Below are 14,444 nucleotides of genomic sequence, written 5' to 3'. Positions count from 1 at the left end.
TAGCGCGGGTGTCTTATCGTGAGGAGACGCACAGCAAAGCCTACATTCCGCCACACCGAGCGCGGGGCCACATTCCTTTGCGTAACTGTTCTTGAACGTGGAGTGCCGCCTGTCTGGTGCATGAAGGTCTCCAGTCTCCCGATAGAATTACCACCGACCGTCGTGCCTCTCCGCTGAGATAGCGCTACCCGTCTCCGATCCTTTTGCGGAGCAGAGTGTTCTATCAAGAAGCCAAACAAAACAAAAATAAAAAGGAACACACATATAACCGAAAATGACATCATCAGCAGAACTAGAAACCTTGCGGTCCGAAATCGAGCGCCTAACACGGGAGCTGGATCAGGTGAGCAGTGAGAATATCCAATCGGCCAAGTATGGACTTGGGCTGCTAGAAGAAAAACAAAACCTGCAAGTGAAATGTGAAGAGCTGGAATCGCTGTACGAGAACACCAAACATGAACTCGACATTACACAAGAGGTAAGTTTTGCATATGCACCGCGTGCGTGACAGGTATGTGCGATGCAAATCAAAAAAAAAGCGCATCTTGCGGCATGGAGGTGTCGCTCGCGGTCAAAGTAACACCAGCTGCACATAGGCTAACCATATACAACGCGGTAATCGAAAAGCCAACTACTACTGCGACTGCCAGGCCAATCTCTCACTCTCTCTCGCGCTGTGTACAATTATCACAATCTAATGATTCACCGTACACATTTTGGTCTCATTTCGTTTTATTTCATTTCACATCCCCATGACAGCGGCGAAATGGGTGAAATTTTTCTCTCGTGTTTTCACGGCTGCCTGCAGTTAGTAGGGTAAGGAGAAAAGAGCTGTAGGGGATTGCTTTCTGTTATTGTACCGATTTAACTTCCGACAATCGGTACCATTTCATTTGAAATGCAATCAAAATTGCAATCGGCAAATTGATGCAGCACAACCGTAGTATTATGATGCGCCTTTTTGGTAGGTTCAAAATGGAACCGGTTGAGCCCATATTCTCGATCATTCGCATGCAGCAGGAGATGATAAATGCATAGATGTGGCACACATTTGTGGGGACAGACACTTTCCCACACTAACGAGACCCTTCAACCGAATCGCGTGTCTGTATTCTTGAACGGATTCCCAATTAGGAGATAAGTGGTGCTTATGGGTACGATTCTGCTCTTGGAGCAATTGATCAATTTCATAACTGCAGACAAATGGGGGATAGTAGTTGTGCAAATAATTGTTTTCATTTGCCCAGTTCCGTTTTCCAACCAACGGTCCGGTCGCGTGGTCATGCCGACTCACAACAACTCCCACGGATTTTACCTCACAAGAAAGTGGTGTACGGAATACGCCTGTTACCTGTTCGATGGAAATTCATAGTAAATCAAAGCGAAAACGAAAAATACGCGTGTAAGATGTATGTGTAACGCGATACGGTTGAATAGCTCTCTTTTTCTCCTTTTGTAGTGGTTTTCCCGTCGAATTTCCCTTCAATTTTTCCTTTTGCCATTGCATGCGCCGATAGATCATGATGAGCTGATAAAAGCACCACGTCGTCGTTGGGCCCATTTTTCTATTGCCGGTCCATTTTCTCTGCTGCAATATCCAAAACGTCGACTTTGGGCGTCATTACATAGCCTAGCCAGCGGAATCATTTTGAAGGTCAATAATGGGTTCCGCGCATTGAAATAATTTAACACGGATACGAGGTTTGTCTGTTCGCGCCGAGGTCTGGCTGGTACTTGAATAAACAGATTTTGTTTACATCATTTACACGTAATAGTTGTTGCGGATGTTGATCCATTCGAAGGCAAAGTGGCCTAGCGAATGAAAAGCAACAATTGTTAATCCGTGTTAGTGGGTATTGAAACAGTTTGTCACTCTTTTTTTCATTTTTTCGATTGTATTGATCGTAATGATGAAAATAGCCCCCCCCCCCCCCCCCCCCTCTTCTTAAAATAAGGACTCAAAATGCTTCTACCATCAAACATCCTTTCATGTCATCCACAATGAATATTTTATGAATGACTAAATAAAGTATGAATGACACAAAACCATACAAAACAAAAAACATCTATTATAATGCGCTAGTATTTGTTTCCGTTGTAGGCTTTACAAAAGTTTCAAAAAACCCAACAAGTCACCACGAAAACAGGCATCGAACAGGAAGATGCATTGCTCAACGAATCGGCGGCGATGGAAACATCCCTCAACATGCAGATCGTGGAGCTGGAGAACGAAACCAAACAGCTGCGTCACGAGCTAGACCGTGTCACGAGCGAACGGGACCGTATGCTGCAGGAAAATGCCGAAATCGGTCGCGACAAGTCTGGCACAGATGCGGAACGTGCACGGCTGAAAGCTGAGCTGAAGGATATGAAATATCGCGAAGCCCGTATGCTGGCCGATTATTCGGAACTGGAGGAGGAAAACATTTCGCTCCAGAAGCAAGTGTCCAGTTTGCGCAGCTCTCAGGTATGAGAAGTCAAATGTCTACTCTGTGTTAAGAATTTAGATTCCATTACTAATCATACCTGTTTGCTTCTCAGGTGGAATTTGAAGGCGCAAAGCACGAAATACGACGACTCACGGAGGAAATTCAGCTGCTAAATTCACAGGTGGAAGAATTGGCTAGTCTTAAGAAAATAGCTGAAAAACAGATGGAAGATGCCTTGACTGCACTGCAAGTAAGTGTGTCACGCTCGATTCTTACACCCAAACACGTCCCCTCAATGTTCCATTTTTTTTTTTCGTTTTTTCGTAAAGGTTGAACGGGAGAATAAATACGCTTTGAAGAAAGAGCTTGATGCACATATCAACCGTGAATCGATGTACAATATAAGTAATCTGGCATATAGTATACGTAGCATGGAAGAAAATGCCCTGAACAGCAGTGACTGCGAAGATGAGATCCCTGCATTGAGGTGCGTTACTTGTGGATTTTTTGTTACTTAAGAAATAATTTTAAAATTAACTCATTATGACTTTCTGAATGGTGAAACGCGCAGAGATTCTACCCTGAAACGATTAGAAGCTACGCTCGAGGCCGAAACAGCAGACCTTAAATCACCCGACGGTACTAAGGGTGACCTGTTCTCCGAGATCCACCTGAACGAGCTTAAGAAGCTCGAGAAACAGCTGGAAACGATGGAAACGGAGAAGCTCTGCCTGACCGCCAACCTGCGTGATGCGCAACAGAATCTGGATAAAAGCCAGAACGATTTGCAAAACTTTATGGCAAAGTTAATGTTGCTAGCAGCGCACGTCGACGCACTACACACGCTCAAAAAGCAAATCCAAATCGAGGAAAACATCACTGGTAAGTGGTTTTTTGTTGTTATGTCTATACAAAAAAGAAACCAATTTTTCATTGTATGCTACAGTATCTGCTGCAAAGGATAAGGACGTGAATGATAAGTTGAACGAAGCCATCATGCAGTACTCGAGTTGGTTTACACTAAGTTCAAAGGAAATAGATACGCTCAAGGCTGACCTGGCAGAACTTCAGAAGGGTTTGAACTGTTCCGACGCAATGACCGTATTGCGTAACGAAATAACGAATCTAAAGAACAAGGTAAGGTTAAATTAAGCATCTGCTCAATTTTCTCAATCTAAAACGTCCTGGAGAATGTTTGTAACATTGTCCGCCTTTTAGCTGCTGTCGGTGGAGCAAAAATCGCTGGATTTGCACAGTGACATTCAAGTGCTTACAACACTATCGCAAACTGCCGGCCAGAGTTTGAACACGACACGAACCAACTTGGTTGCATTGAGCGACGATCTGGCACAACTCTATCATCTTGTATGCACCGTTAACGGGGAAACTCCAAATCGTGTACTGCTGGACCACAAGAACGATGACTTAAGGTAATGGAGACTAAGGGTTTAAGGTTTGGCAAAGGCACCACCACCCGACTTACATTATGTTGTGTATTTGTAGCTTCGAGAACGATTCATTGACTGCGATTCAGTCGCAGTTGAAATCGGACATTCTTACCTCGAAGCCGCACGTTTTCGAAGACCTGCAAGCACTGAGCGATGCGGTCGAAATTCGCAAATATGTTGATACCGTAAGCGACCAGATACGGTACCTTAAAACGGCCGTCGAGCATACAATCGAGCTGAACAAGGATAAGGTGGTGACCGACTCATCCGTCACGTCCTCCGGCGATGCAAAGGAGGCGAAGGAAGAGATCGCCGATCTGCACGAACAGATCATCAAGCTGCGCAGCCTACTGTCGACGAAGCGGGAACAGATTGCAACGCTGCGAACTGTGCTCAAGTCAAACAAGAACACCGCCGAAGTTGCACTGACGAATCTGAAATCGAAGTACGAAAACGAGAAACTGGTCGTGAGCGATACTATGTCCAAGCTTCGAAACGAGCTCCGCATTTTGAAGGAAGATGCGGCAACATTCTCAAGTAAGCTACTGCAACTGAGGTTGGGCACGTTGAGTTCCGAGTTGAAACATTCGTTTTCTGTTTCTTTATCTACTTTACACAGGTCTTCGTGCTATGTTTGCTGCCCGTTGTGAAGAGTACGTCACACAGGTTGACGAATTGACGCATCAGCTTGCGGCGGCTGAGGAGGAGAAGAAAACGCTTAACCAGCTACTCCGGCTGGCGGTACAGCAGAAGCTAGGTTTGACCCAAAAGCTCGAGGAGCTTGAGATGGATCGGTAATAATTGTTACGATTTGCAGAGAGTATTCTCAATGATTACAATATTAATGGTATCATTTGAATGTGTTTTTGCAGTGAAATGCGCCATGTGCGCCGTCCAACAGCTTCACAGCGCGGGGGTGGTGGTGGTGGAGGCGGAGGCGGCGGCAAGTCGGCCTTCTCTCGCGGCCAGCCGGCACGGAACAGCCTTCAGAATCCGAACAGCAACAGCAATAGTAACAATCCGAACCAAGCTTTCTTCTAACATAAGGTGAGCGTACAACGTAAAATTTTGGCTTTCCTTTACACACTTCTTAAGCTGTAAAGCGGAAAAACACACGCGGGTGAGAGTTAGTTGTAGTTTTAGGAAATCACTACCGTGGAGGGGATGAGAATTGCAACCAAATATTATCCATCAGGCATATGTGAATCTTTCATCGATCTCCAGGGTTATAATTTGGTTGTGTCTTGTTTTACGCTCTTTTTCGTAAACACAAAACGTTCAGAAAACACACAGAGCTATGACCAGGTGGTCCGTCCCACCAATGAATCAAATTAAAAAGCAAAACAAAAGTCACGTAGTTTTGCGTTTCGGTAGCGAACGCACCTAACGACCACGAGTAGTAGTAGCTGTATAACAAAGAGAAAAGCATATTTCCATCCATTAAAGAAACGAACGAGAATTGAACCGTATTTGCAATATACAAACTCGATGTAACAAGGACTGATCAGCAACGGCGGGTTGGGTCAGGAGTATAAGGCAGCACAGTGCGTCCAGTAAACCTGTGGAAATGTCCGAAGGACACGAACGAACGCGCTTTAAGATATATTTATTCGCACCGAGTGTGGCAGCTGCAATAGCGTAACTAAACAGGACACAGGATGAACGCGTTGACTGATTGATATGAAGGCAAGTTTTTCGTTTATTATATTAACCATTCATTATTAGAGAATGCTAATCAACATACGGTTCAACATTTTATGTTGAACACGGTGTCAGTGGTTGTGGTACGAATATTGGTGAACTGTCTAGCAGCAGCAGCTACATCCGTTTGTGGCTGCAAAATTTATTTCAAAAATAATAGATAGACTTTATTTATCAATTCTTCGGCAGACGAGCAGATGCGATGATGCCGTTACAAAATTGTTATGAAATAGTTTACTGCACAGACGGCAGGGCATGATTGCCGAAGGTAACGAAAAGTTCTAATCTGGAACGGATGTACTCACGTGACACACAAACTTAACGTAAGGGACCTTTTGTTCATCTGTTGTGTTGTTGTTGGGGTGGCATGAAAAACACACGACGAAATATCTGGACCAACATTTTTTATGGCAAGTTCTACCACGTTCCTGACGGCGACGAATCGATACGCATCGTAGTGTTTTATCCCGCCTTTACTTATCCGATGCAGCTGTAAAGCAGAGGGTCGAAAGTGAGGATGAGTAGCATGTTTCACTGTGCTGTATAAATTGATTTCAACAGGACAACAATAATCTCTCAAGATTATTTGAAACCGCTGCTGTTTATTGCATTTTATTCGACAGCATTGGTTCCACTCTTTTAGAGAATGGTCGATTTCACTAACTAAATTGAAATAAGCAGTGAAAACGTAGTAGAAAAATCCCAGCAATAGGAATTTGGTCCATCGTCCTCACATCCTAGTGACTTCATTTTATAGTCTTTTAGGTCTTCCTTTAATTGTTAGAACGATATGCGCCATTGCCGTCGGGCGTTTGAAGCATTATAATCGGTAGTGTGTTAAAAACATTAGGCATTCTTCACAAAGAAAAACAAAAAAGAGAACTACTGAAATTATCTGCCAAGTATCCGATCTCTCATCGATACAGCGTTACTAGAAACTATCTGTCCATCATAGTACAGGTTAGGTTTTCGAAATTGTGATTTTTGTCAGTTATGATATGCAACATATTCTCAGACATAAATAGAACAAAATTTAAATAGTGACAAATGTTAGGAGACCGAATTGAATAGAGTCAAAATTTAAAGCAAAGAAAAATATAGACGTCCCATCAATGTAGCGCAGCGAATGCGTGTCTTCATTGAAACAAAACAAAAAAAAAAGAAAAACACATCTTCTATTCGTCCAAAATTAATTAGTAGAACGTTATATCCTCTAACCAATCAATCCATTTGCCAATATTTTTGAGAAGAAACAGGTTATGTGAATAATAAAGATATTATAACAACAAACACTACAAGGTAATTTGATGTAGCAGTTGTTTTTGTTGACTTGTTCAACCTAACCATGGAAGGAACAATAACAAACAACACAACACACACACATTTGTGTGTCCATGAATTGCACTGGCAGAAAGAACATCGCAGTCGAAAGTCGCAGGTGTGCTAGTGATTCCTGTAGAAATCTCCAATAATGAGGTGTAAAACAAATCTATGATTAAACATACATTGTAAAAGTCTACCCGAGCCATATATTTATTGTAAAATAGTGGAAAGCAAACGAATCAACTGAAACTCTATCTTTGAGCGGAGGGTGCAACAGCCACAACACGTACCGGTCGCAGAGTAAAATTTAAGATTTAAGATATTTGGAAAATCCAAGTGTTGAAACAAAAAATTGGTCAATATGACTAACGTTAGTGGCAAATGAAGCAAAAAGAGGTTAATGTTCAAATTATTGTGCAATAGCAAAAACACTAAACTGGTAAAAGCAAAATCGTACCGATATTTCGTAGCAATTAAATTAGCAGCAGAGAAGTAGGAAAAGGAGATACGAATGAAACGGTATCAACTACGAAATTAATAATAATTAATCACCGTCCCTTTTTTGAAATGATGTGAGATTTAAGAAGATCGAAGGTTCGAAAGCGTGTAATAATTAACCATACGAGATGTGTGGTACGAAGATATCGGTGTCGGAAAACATTTTTTTGTACTTACCCTAGTACACGGATATCAAATAGAGAAATCACACCATGGAGTAGATAATTATTTAGAGATTTCATTTGCGTAAAGCAAATGAAAAAGGATGGAGAGTGGAAATTTGTTTGTGGATATCTCGTGTATTGTGCATAAGTGTGTTTCCCCTTTTTATATTACAATTATACAATGAATTTTGAAACCATATGCAACACGTTTATGAGTTATATTAGCACAAAGGAAACAATCGAAACCAATAACGAGCATCGTGATTTTGTTGAATGCTGATTTGTGAGTGCTTATTTGCTTGTTAATCCAATTGAAGAAGCTTTCTATAATGTTTTGTTATAACTTTTAACTCGATTCTACAACCAAAAGGACACACATATTGTTAGCTGATATACGTTGGATACGTTTCAGTTTCGTCTCATTTTGTTACAGTGATATTGCAGAATGAATACGAATAAAAGACATCCAAATTCAAGTAATAGCTTATGGAATCTGGTAACCTAGTAGGTTTGAATAATTTATGCAGTACAGAGAAAAGTGTAATAGTTACATGTTTTCAAACTTGCAATGTAGACCTTAGATAATACAAAACACAGCTAGCAACAGAATACAGTAATCATGGGACGCATATTACCGACACACAAAAAAGCATAGGAAAGATGTAGTGCGCAAAATACTAGTATGCAACAGGTTGATATATAGATTTTTTTGTTTTGCCAATCTAATCCATTTCGTTCCAATATGAGTTGTATTTTCACAAGTACTGAATCACAGGAAAATGGGGATGTGTACAAGTGTGTACCCATCCTCTCTTCCGCATCCGTAGACGTAAGATTATCTCCAAAATTGTAACTGCATAGTGGTAGTGTCGGTTTAATTAGTACAGTTTAGTAGGTGTAGTGATAAATTGTAAGTGATTCACCAGACAACAACAATCGTATTCCTTCCTAGCGTAGTGAAATTTATACGTACCACACTAACCATTGCTCGTTCTTCTTTTATGTCGCAAAAAACCAAACATAAGCTCCCAAACATCGTAACAAAAAAATTAAGAAAAGGGAGATCAACTGTGCAAACTAACAAGCGCAAGTCTATAGTAATCCAAAAATGTTCATGTTGTGTCTATTCTGTGGTTAAGTTCGAGTAATGTTTTGTTTCTGTTCGACAAATAGCAAACCATTAAACTGGTAAACATGGTAAACCGTGTAACGGGTGTTTTATTATGCTTTTGTTTGTTGAAATTACGATTATTGTTTAAGTTTAAAAGCGCAATCATTTATTCTAACGACCTAAAGCTAAAGGAGCACATCTGATCTCATCATGCATAGATAAGAACAGGCTTTTCAGGAACGTGGTTTTCAACATAAGACTGATAAGCCCTTACACAGTGTTCGACAAACTGCTCTGAACAAAGCGTTACCCTACTAGAAAAGGAGGTTCATCAACTTGTTACTGAGGTATGGAATAGCGAATCGATGCCTTGTGTATTGGAATCTCGGCATCTTCTATCCCATATACAAGAAGGCAACAACTACAGGGGTATTACGGTGTTAAATACCGCCTACAAAATAATCTCCCTAATCCTTCAGGATAAGTTTGTCCCATTCGTTGAACAGATAGTTGGAAACTATCAAAGAGAATTCCAAAACGGAAAATCTACCACTGACCAGATCTTCACCATGCGGCAAAGCTTGGAGAAGATGGCTGAAAAGCAGTTGAACACGTACCATCTCTTCATAGATTTCAAGGCCACATATGATAGCATAGCCAGGGAAAAACTCTACGAGGCCATGAGCTCTTTTGGAATCCCGGTCAAACTAATCAGGCTTGTTAGAATGACCATTACCAACGTCATATGTCAGGTGAAGGTGGATGGAAAACTCTCAGGGTCCTTTGCTACCACCAAAGGCCTGTGTCAGGGAGATTGGCTTGTCTGTCTCCTATTCAACTTGGCGCTAGAGTGGGCCATGCGTGACTCGGAGGTGGAGACTTCGGGAACCATCTTCTATAAGTCAACCCAGATCCGCGGCTCTCCCAGGTAGCAGAGGCATACCAATAAAGGCATACCATACGCGCAGGCGGCAGAAAATCTCGGGTTGCAAATTAAAGAGGCAAAGGCCGAATTGATGGTGGCACCATCTGCGTCCCTACTAAGAAATCCGGAACTACGTGGGGGTGATGTACGGATAGGTGACCGCAAATTGGAAGTCCTCCAAAACTTCACCTATCTCGGATCAAAAGTCAGCACCAAAAACAGCATAGAGACGGAGTTGCGCGCTAGAATGCTGGCGGTAAGCCGGTCTTTCTACAGCCTGAGGAAACATCTCACATCAAAAAACCTGTCGCGATGGTCGAAACTGGGACTGTATCGTACCTTTATAGTCCCAGTACTCACATACGCCTCTGAGACATGGACCCTGTCCAAAACAGACGAAACCCTCTTAGCTGCGTTCGAGAGGAAGATGCTCAGAAGAATCGTTGGCCCCGTATGTGTGAAAGGACAATGGAGGAGCCACTACAACGACGAGCTGTACGAACTGTATGACGACCTCGCCGTCGTGCAGCGAATTAGGCTCGCCAGGCTCCGATGGGCTGGTCATGTTATACGCATGGCACCGGACGACCCAGCTCAGAGAGTCCTTTTAGGCCCTTTTAGGACAAAGAAGGCGTGGTAGGCCCAGATTGAGGTGGGAGGATGACGTGGAATCATCCACCATCTAGGCCGGGATAACGGATTGGCGGACGACGGTGCGGGACGGTGCGGGAGCGGTTCTGAACTCTGCTGCGGCAGACCAAGACCGCAAAGCGGTTGTAGCGCCTGATAAGTAAGTAAGTAACAACCGTTACCCTGGTGGATCTTCATCGTCGTTGAAGTTTATCCATTTGGTTGAATCAAGAATTTTACCTGTTTACAATCATCCTCCCTTTTTATTTCTTTCCTGATCATAATAACATGAATGCATTATGCATTACGATGCATAAGCATTTAGTTTAAACTCATCGATGGCAGGCTATACACGTTTATTGGTACACCTTTTCAATCCTAATGCTATTTCTTGCTCTTATCGCACTTTCGGTACGTTATTTTGATGCAAAAAGTGTGAATTACAAACACCTACTTTATTTTCACCGCTTGGTAGTATTTATTATTGTATGTTTGGCTCATTTCCCGCCACACATTTGTCATGATTGCTCATTCAGTGTCAGTGTCGAAATTTTGTTAAAATTCTTTAGAAAACCGAACTAGAACACGTACACGATGAACATCAATAGATAGGCAGTGAGCATGGCACAGAAAAAGATGCGATCAAGTGCCTGCACCACATCCTGCCACTTGACATCACTCTCCTCATTCCCGCTACAAGTCATATCATAATCCTGCTGGTGTTCCTGGCCCTCTACCGCTGGTGTATTAGGTTGCACATGAGTATCGTCCCAATCGTTGGCCAATTTTCCATCCATACCTGTTCCGTTAAGATATCCGATGGACAGGAATGATGCAAGGGGTCGATTTTTACGCAAAAACCCAATGACCTGTGCAACTGCCCGTGGACAGGTGGTAAATCGCTTCCTGGTGCTAATCTGGCCCCGAACAAAGTATGTCCAGCCGCATGCAATGGCACCGAAAGCAAACGTTCCTAGCAACAAATGGGCCAGCGAAATGACTGGTTTCATTTTCACTATTCCGTACCAATAGAGAATGACGAGGAACATGCTTTGCATCACGGTTCCTAGAACGACCGCGATCGTTCGTGCGCTGGAATTTATGTTGAACCAGAGACTGAACAGATTCAGCAAGCAGAATACTAGTACCGGGTGAAGAAAAAAGTCGTACATTCAATTAATAACGCCCCCGAATGCTATGAAAATACACACTAAAGTTGCACTTACTGACGATCAGTACAAGAAACACCACGAGATGTGAACCAATCAATCGCTCGATTACAATATCCATGCGAAACTCCGGGCTCATCGTGCTATTAACGGTGGCCATCTGGAACGAGGTAATTTTGTACGGCAGCAGAGGATAACTCGGGTACGAGAGACGTCGTTGAAAGTGGAATAGCGACAATTGATTGGTATCGTACTCGACGGAATAAATTCGCAACGTACAAATCTTCGTATCGAACGCCCAGTATCGTGGCTCCGTGTAACAGTCAACCTTGAAGGTGCACAATACCGTATAGATAACTTCCCCATCGTAGCTCAGATGGCACTTGACACGGGAGCACTGTTTGGTGCTTTGGATACGTGGCGATCTGCAACGATACCAATCAACAAATGCGGATAGAACTTTACTTGGAGCGTTGTGAATGAGATACGCTTTGAAAAGTGCATCATACTTTTGAAACGATTTAGCTGCAAACGTTGGAGTCCAGAGATCCTGCTCGGCCACGTTAATCGTTTCTATATTGCCACTAGTCCGTTTGTTCCAGTGTAGAAACGCGTCGTACCATTGCTGCAAATCGTTCAATACCGTTTCATCAAGACCATGTCACTCAAAGCGATTAATTTAAAATGTATACAGCGTGAACATACCATCAACAGTTCTAGAGTTATTTCCAGTTTTGAGTCATCATTACGAACCTTCGAAAGAATTTAAATTTGAGTAACGTAAAACCGTCACATTGATGACAATCCAAACTAAGAGGTGCACTTTACATACTTTTTCAACATTAATCACTTCCGCACCAATGTACATAGCGAGACGATCTTGCTGATATTTTACTGGCCGGTAGCGTGGGTTGTAGCTGGTTCCACAAAAAAGCGCACTCTTCAATGCAGCTTCTGTGCTATTAATTTCCATTTGATCTACGCAAAGGAATGGTTTTGGAACACCTGCAAAATGCTCGATTTAAGTGTTGCACCAACCGCGAATATGTTTCGTTTGATGCTCACTCACCAGCCGCTATCACCATTATTAATCCGGTTAATAGCAGCACTGTTGTACTAACCATACTGATCGGTTTCAACATTGTCCAGCCAAAACAATGCTCCTCTACGTATGACAAACCTTATTCACCATTCACTATCAACTGGACTAGATGTCGAATGCAGTTGCCGACCGTTGCAGTTCACGCCCGGCTAAGCGCACTGTAGATCTTCGTTGAGAGAAACTGCACCATCAATCAGCACATTATTAGAATTAGTCAGCTGGATGTTGTGTTGGATAATGTAAGAGCGCACTGGCAGAAATACAGCGACTGATAAATGCATCATAAACGCACGGAACGTTCCGCATGCTGCGGATAACGGACGGTATGGGGTAGACAGGTGGTGTGTCGTGATCCCGTGATCTAGGATGGATACGGGGATAGCTGCGTTACGTCATACTACCATGCGTATAATCATCGTAAATTGGAGCGGAGACAGCTGCTTAGAAAGATGAGCATTGCAATTCCACTTATGCACGAAAGGGCAAGCTTAAGCTGCGCAGATACGTATAGACGTTTGGAAGAAAAAAAAGGTTCCTTCCATTTTTAGGGGCTGAATGAAATAAAGCAACTGGCCGCGGCCGCGCTCCTAAACTCTTCAGGTTACGAATGGATTAGTGTTGGGAGAAGCGAATCTCCCAATTCTTACAAGGATTCGAATTTTCGAATTCGAATCCGTGTTTCGTTATCCATCTGCATACCATATTTCATTTCAATCAGACTAGAATAGTAAAAATAAGCAATCTTAAATGATTTGATTAAATTCTCTATCTACTCGGCAAATCAATTTTGGTAAGACTTAGTTTCCCGTCAACGGCGTATAACAAAAATGCTTCCAACGGTGCAGTATACGCGATTAAATACCGTAGCTCAAAGATAGAAAATCCAATAAAAAAATTATTATTCTAACTCAGTCCTCCTTATTGAATCCTTAAAGAATCCCAATCGAATCCATATAGAATCCCAATTGAATCAAATCCTTCAATTAGGATACAATCCGATTCGAATGTTCCAAGGAATTGAATCTTCCGAATCCCGAATCTGCTAACACTAGAATTGATATGGTGTCATACGAAGCGCGGGGCTAGACAACGACATCCGTGGCATGATTCTCTACCTGTCTCTTCAATTTTTTGGCTTCGCGGATGACATTGACATCGTTGGCAAGACGACAGCGAAGGTGTGTGAGCCGTACACCCGACTGAAACGTGAAGCAGCAAGAATTGGATTGATGATCAATGCGACGAAGACGAAATACCTGCTTGCCGGAGGCTCTGATCGTGATAGTCGACGGCGACAACCTCGAGGTGGTAGAGGAGTTCTGCTATCTTGGGACTGTCGTAACTTAGGATAACGATGTCAGCAGCGAAATCCGGAGTCGCATTGTCCAAGGGAATCGTGCCTACTACGGCCTTCACCGTCTGCTGAAATCCAGAAGACTTCGAGACTGCACGAAATGTGAGCTATATCACACACTGATTGGCCCGGTGGTCCTATATGGCCACGAGTCTTGAACCATCCAAGCGGAGGATGCAAACGCTCTTGGTATGTTTGAGCGTCGCATCCTCCGGACCATCTTTGGCGGTTTGTTCGAGCATCGAATGTGAAGAAGAAGGATGAACCACGAGCTTGCTGAGCTATACGGAGAACCGTACATCCTGACGGTAGCAAAGACCGGCAGCATACGATGGCTGGAGCATGTTATGAAGGTGCCGGACTCATGCCCCGCCAAGAAGGTATTCGTCAGCGACCCAGAGTTCGGCGCGAGACGTCAGGGAGCACAGCGAGTTCGTTGGCTAGATCAGGTAAAGGGTGACCTGTCGGAGATTAGGTGCCTACACGGATGGGAAGCTGCAGCCAGGGATCGAGTTTCCTGGAAATCTATAGTTGGCCGGGCCATGTTATGATGACGTGTTTTTTTAAAAGAGCAGGCCAACATGAGTGAA

At 43.0% G+C, this 14,444-nt stretch overlaps 2 protein-coding genes across 2 annotated transcripts in view; one reads left to right on the top strand and one right to left on the bottom strand.

The window, feature by feature from the left end:
• Positions 1–229: 229 nt before the first annotated feature.
• Positions 230–14,444, top strand: part of LOC126564127 (protein bicaudal D) — a 26,038-nt gene continuing 11,823 nt past the window's right edge. Inside the window, exons 1-10 of the mRNA XM_050221064.1 lie at positions 230–478; positions 2,102–2,467; positions 2,542–2,679; positions 2,759–2,916; positions 3,001–3,311; positions 3,376–3,566; positions 3,648–3,859; positions 3,933–4,414; positions 4,497–4,671; positions 4,750–5,003. Coding sequence (XP_050077021.1) covers positions 275–478; positions 2,102–2,467; positions 2,542–2,679; positions 2,759–2,916; positions 3,001–3,311; positions 3,376–3,566; positions 3,648–3,859; positions 3,933–4,414; positions 4,497–4,671; positions 4,750–4,918 — 2,406 coding nt within the window. The 5' untranslated portion in view covers positions 230–274 and the 3' untranslated portion in view covers positions 4,919–5,003. The remainder of the gene's footprint in view (positions 479–2,101; positions 2,468–2,541; positions 2,680–2,758; positions 2,917–3,000; positions 3,312–3,375; positions 3,567–3,647; positions 3,860–3,932; positions 4,415–4,496; positions 4,672–4,749; positions 5,004–14,444) is intronic.
• On the bottom strand, positions 10,808–12,522 carry LOC126565869 (proton-gated ion channel subunit pbo-6-like). The gene is made up of 6 exons (XM_050223079.1): positions 12,468–12,522; positions 12,231–12,403; positions 12,104–12,151; positions 11,908–12,023; positions 11,456–11,823; positions 10,808–11,370 (listed from the first exon to the last, which is right to left on the bottom strand). Exons 1-6 carry the CDS (start codon positions 12,520–12,522, stop codon positions 10,808–10,810), a joined length of 1,323 nt encoding a protein of 440 aa, XP_050079036.1.

Source organism: Anopheles maculipalpis, chromosome 3RL, assembly GCF_943734695.1.
Source record: "Anopheles maculipalpis chromosome 3RL, idAnoMacuDA_375_x, whole genome shotgun sequence".
In the NCBI taxonomy this organism is placed as follows: domain Eukaryota; kingdom Metazoa; phylum Arthropoda; class Insecta; order Diptera; family Culicidae; genus Anopheles; species Anopheles maculipalpis.
Note: the sequence above shows the minus strand (reverse complement) of the source record. Positions and strands in the feature narration are given on the sequence as shown.

What these genes read in the sequence shown, in the direction of transcription:
- LOC126565869 (XM_050223079.1), bottom strand. Translation starts at nt 12,522, where the DNA reads ATGGTTAGTACAACAGTGCTGCTATTAACCGGATTAATAATGGTGATA. An exon ending in AATAATGGTGATAGCGGCTG is followed by an intron (nt 12,404 to 12,467) that starts GTGAGTGAGCAT and finishes AGCATTTTGCAG; the next exon opens with GTGTTCCAAAACCATTCCTT. An exon ending in TAACTCTAGAACTGTTGATG is followed by an intron (nt 12,024 to 12,103) that starts GTATGTTCACGC and finishes AACGATTTGCAG; the next exon opens with CAATGGTACGACGCGTTTCT.